General features: G+C 40.6%; 1 protein-coding gene across 1 annotated transcript; it reads left to right on the forward strand.

The window, feature by feature from the left end:
- The first annotated feature begins 227 nt into the window (after positions 1–227).
- Positions 228–1166, forward strand: LOC104658785 (olfactory receptor 10K2). Its single transcript, XM_010358882.1, has one exon. The coding sequence runs from the start codon at positions 228–230 to the stop codon at positions 1164–1166; it is 939 nt and encodes a 312-aa protein (XP_010357184.1).
- The last annotated feature ends 1527 nt before the right edge of the window (positions 1167–2693 follow it).

The following is a 2693-nucleotide window of genomic DNA, read 5'->3' on the forward strand; positions in this document are numbered from 1 at the left end:
ATGGTGTTAGAATTACTATAGAGACTCAAAGTTTGATGAATGCTTGCCTGATTTTAGCAACATCATGTCTTGGAAGAACAAGAGGGAGGAGAAAAGATGAGTTTAGAACTCAAAATCTGAGAACAAATGCTGATGATCAATTTTCTGTGAATCTACTAATTTTCAGGGATTTCTTTTGGTGCTGACTCCTCTTCTTTCCCAAATTGTCTCCTGATGATGTATGCTCCATGGAGCGGGTCAATGAGACTGTGGTGAGAGAGTTCATCTTCCTCAGCTTCTCATCCCTGGCCAGGCTGCAGCAGCTGCTTTTTGTTATCTTTCTGCTCCTCTACCTGTTCACTCTGGGCATCAATGCAATCATCATTTCCACCATCGTGCTGGACAGAACCCTTCATATCCCCATGTACTTCTTCCTTGCCATCCTCTCCTGCTCTGAGATTTGCTACACCTTCGTCATTGTACCCAAGATGCTGGCTGACCTGCTGGCCCAGAGGAAGACCATTTCTTTCCTGGGCTGTGCCATCCAAATGTTTTCTTTCCTCTTCCTTGGCTGCTCTCACTCCTTCCTGCTGGCAGTCATGAGTTATGATCGTTATGTGGCCATCTGTAACCCACTGCGCTACTCAGTGCTCATGGGACATGGGATGTGTATGGGACTAGTGGCTGCTGCCTGTGCCTGTGGCTTCACTGTTGCACAGATCATCACATCCTTGGTATTTCACCTGCCCTTTTATTCCTCCAATCAACTACATCACTTCTTCTGTGACATCTCTCCTGTCCTCAAGCTGGAATCTCACCATAACCACTTTAGTCAGATTGTCATCTTCATGCTGTGTACGTTGGTCCTGGCTATCCCCTTATTATTGATCTTGGTGTCCTATGTTCACATCATCTCTGCCATACTTCAGTTTCCTTCCACATTGGGTAGGTACAAAGCTTATTCCACCTGTGTATCTCACCTCATTATTGTCACTGTCCACTATGGCTGTGCCTCCTTTATCTACTTAAGGCCTCAGTCCAACTACTCCTCAAGCCAGGATGCTCTAATATCAGTATCCTACACTATTATAACTCCATTGTTCAACCCAATGATTTATAGCTTGAGAAATAAAGAGTTCAAATCAGCTCTTTGTAGAATTGTGAGAAGAACAATTTCCCTGTCATAAAATTAATCTTGATTCCGGCCAGGTGCGGTTTCTCACGCCTATAATCCCAGCATTTTAGGAGGCTGAGGCAGGCAGATCACCTGAGGTCAGGAGTTCAAGACCAGCCTGGCCAGCATAATGAAATCCTGTCTCTACTAAAAATACACAAATTAACCAGATGCTGTGGTGGGCTCTTGTAATCTCAGCTACTCAGGAGGCTGAGGTAGGAGAATCGTTTGAACCTGGGAGGCAGAATGTTGCAGTGAGATTGTGTCACTGCACTCCAGCCTGGGCAACAGAGTGAGACTCTGTCACCAAAAAAAAAAAAAAATTTATATATATATATGTGTGTGTGTGTGTGTGTGTGTGTATAGACATATGTCTCTTGACTCTTCTCTTTCCAAACCATAAAGCACTAGTTATATAGAGTACATAGGGAAAAATTCCCAGAACACAAATGATCAAGCAATTGATCATTACGTTCAGGAACAAAGATCATTTCCCTTCCTCTCCAAATATAAAATTTAGAAAAACACAACTGCTTGCCACACTTACATGAATTACTGCCTATTGAAGTTTTCTTTTTTCAGTTGAGTGAAAAATAACAGATGGCTATTATAGGAAAGTGTATGTATGTTCAAAATTTTAGGCTCTAGTAAATACTGTCACCCAATCTCAGCCAAGCTGAAAACTAACCCTGCAAAATGTGGCACAACCATAACTCTCTGTCCTAGGGACTCAGGAAGCTTCTATCTCTAGGATTTTTCTAGATGTTTTCTGAACCTCATTTTTCCAAAATAGATCACAATTGTTAAATGAGATACTTGTTAAGTGCCATTACAATGTTTGATGTGTAAGATATATCCAAATAATGTTCAAGTTAGAAAATTATGAAAAGTTATCCAGTTCCATGCTTCTAGTGTATTAATGAAATGTGATTATTTCTAATTTTGTATGCAGTGGCACACATCTAAATTTGATCAGCATGCCCTGAAGATATTCACAGGGGAATGGATTAATGACAAGATGTAAAATCACCCAGAATGACCAGGCAAAGCAAGCTAAAGCTTAAGTCAATTTCACTAAATATTCACCAAGTGGAAAGCTTTGCACATGGAACAATCAGTCTGTTCTCCATGCAACTCAAAAGTTTGCATGTACATTTGAGACCAGAACTTGAATTTGATGTTTTAATTCTTTGTCCTTTCTGCAGGAGTGATAGCAAAAAGGAAGTTTCACCATAGTGATGCTTTCTCACATTATAGTTCTTTTCAAGATCCACTTGTCAATAAAAGTCTCCTGATTGATTTATTTTATTTCTAAGTTTTTCCTCTTCTTCCACCCGTCTCTTCATCAATGACATATACCTTTTAGGGGTTGAAGAAGGAGGGAAGGAAGTGGACTGTTTTGTTCATAGTCCCTGTTTATTGTAGGACGTCTGCCAAGAATGTACGTCAATTGCATTTCTTCCATTTCTTTGAAGCTTGAAACTTGCTGCTGATAGGGGTTGAAAATCACAGATTGATGCAAGATCAATTTCAGTGGCCA

Source organism: Rhinopithecus roxellana, chromosome 8 (genome assembly GCF_007565055.1).
Source record: "Rhinopithecus roxellana isolate Shanxi Qingling chromosome 8, ASM756505v1, whole genome shotgun sequence".
NCBI lineage: Eukaryota > Metazoa > Chordata > Mammalia > Primates > Cercopithecidae > Rhinopithecus > Rhinopithecus roxellana.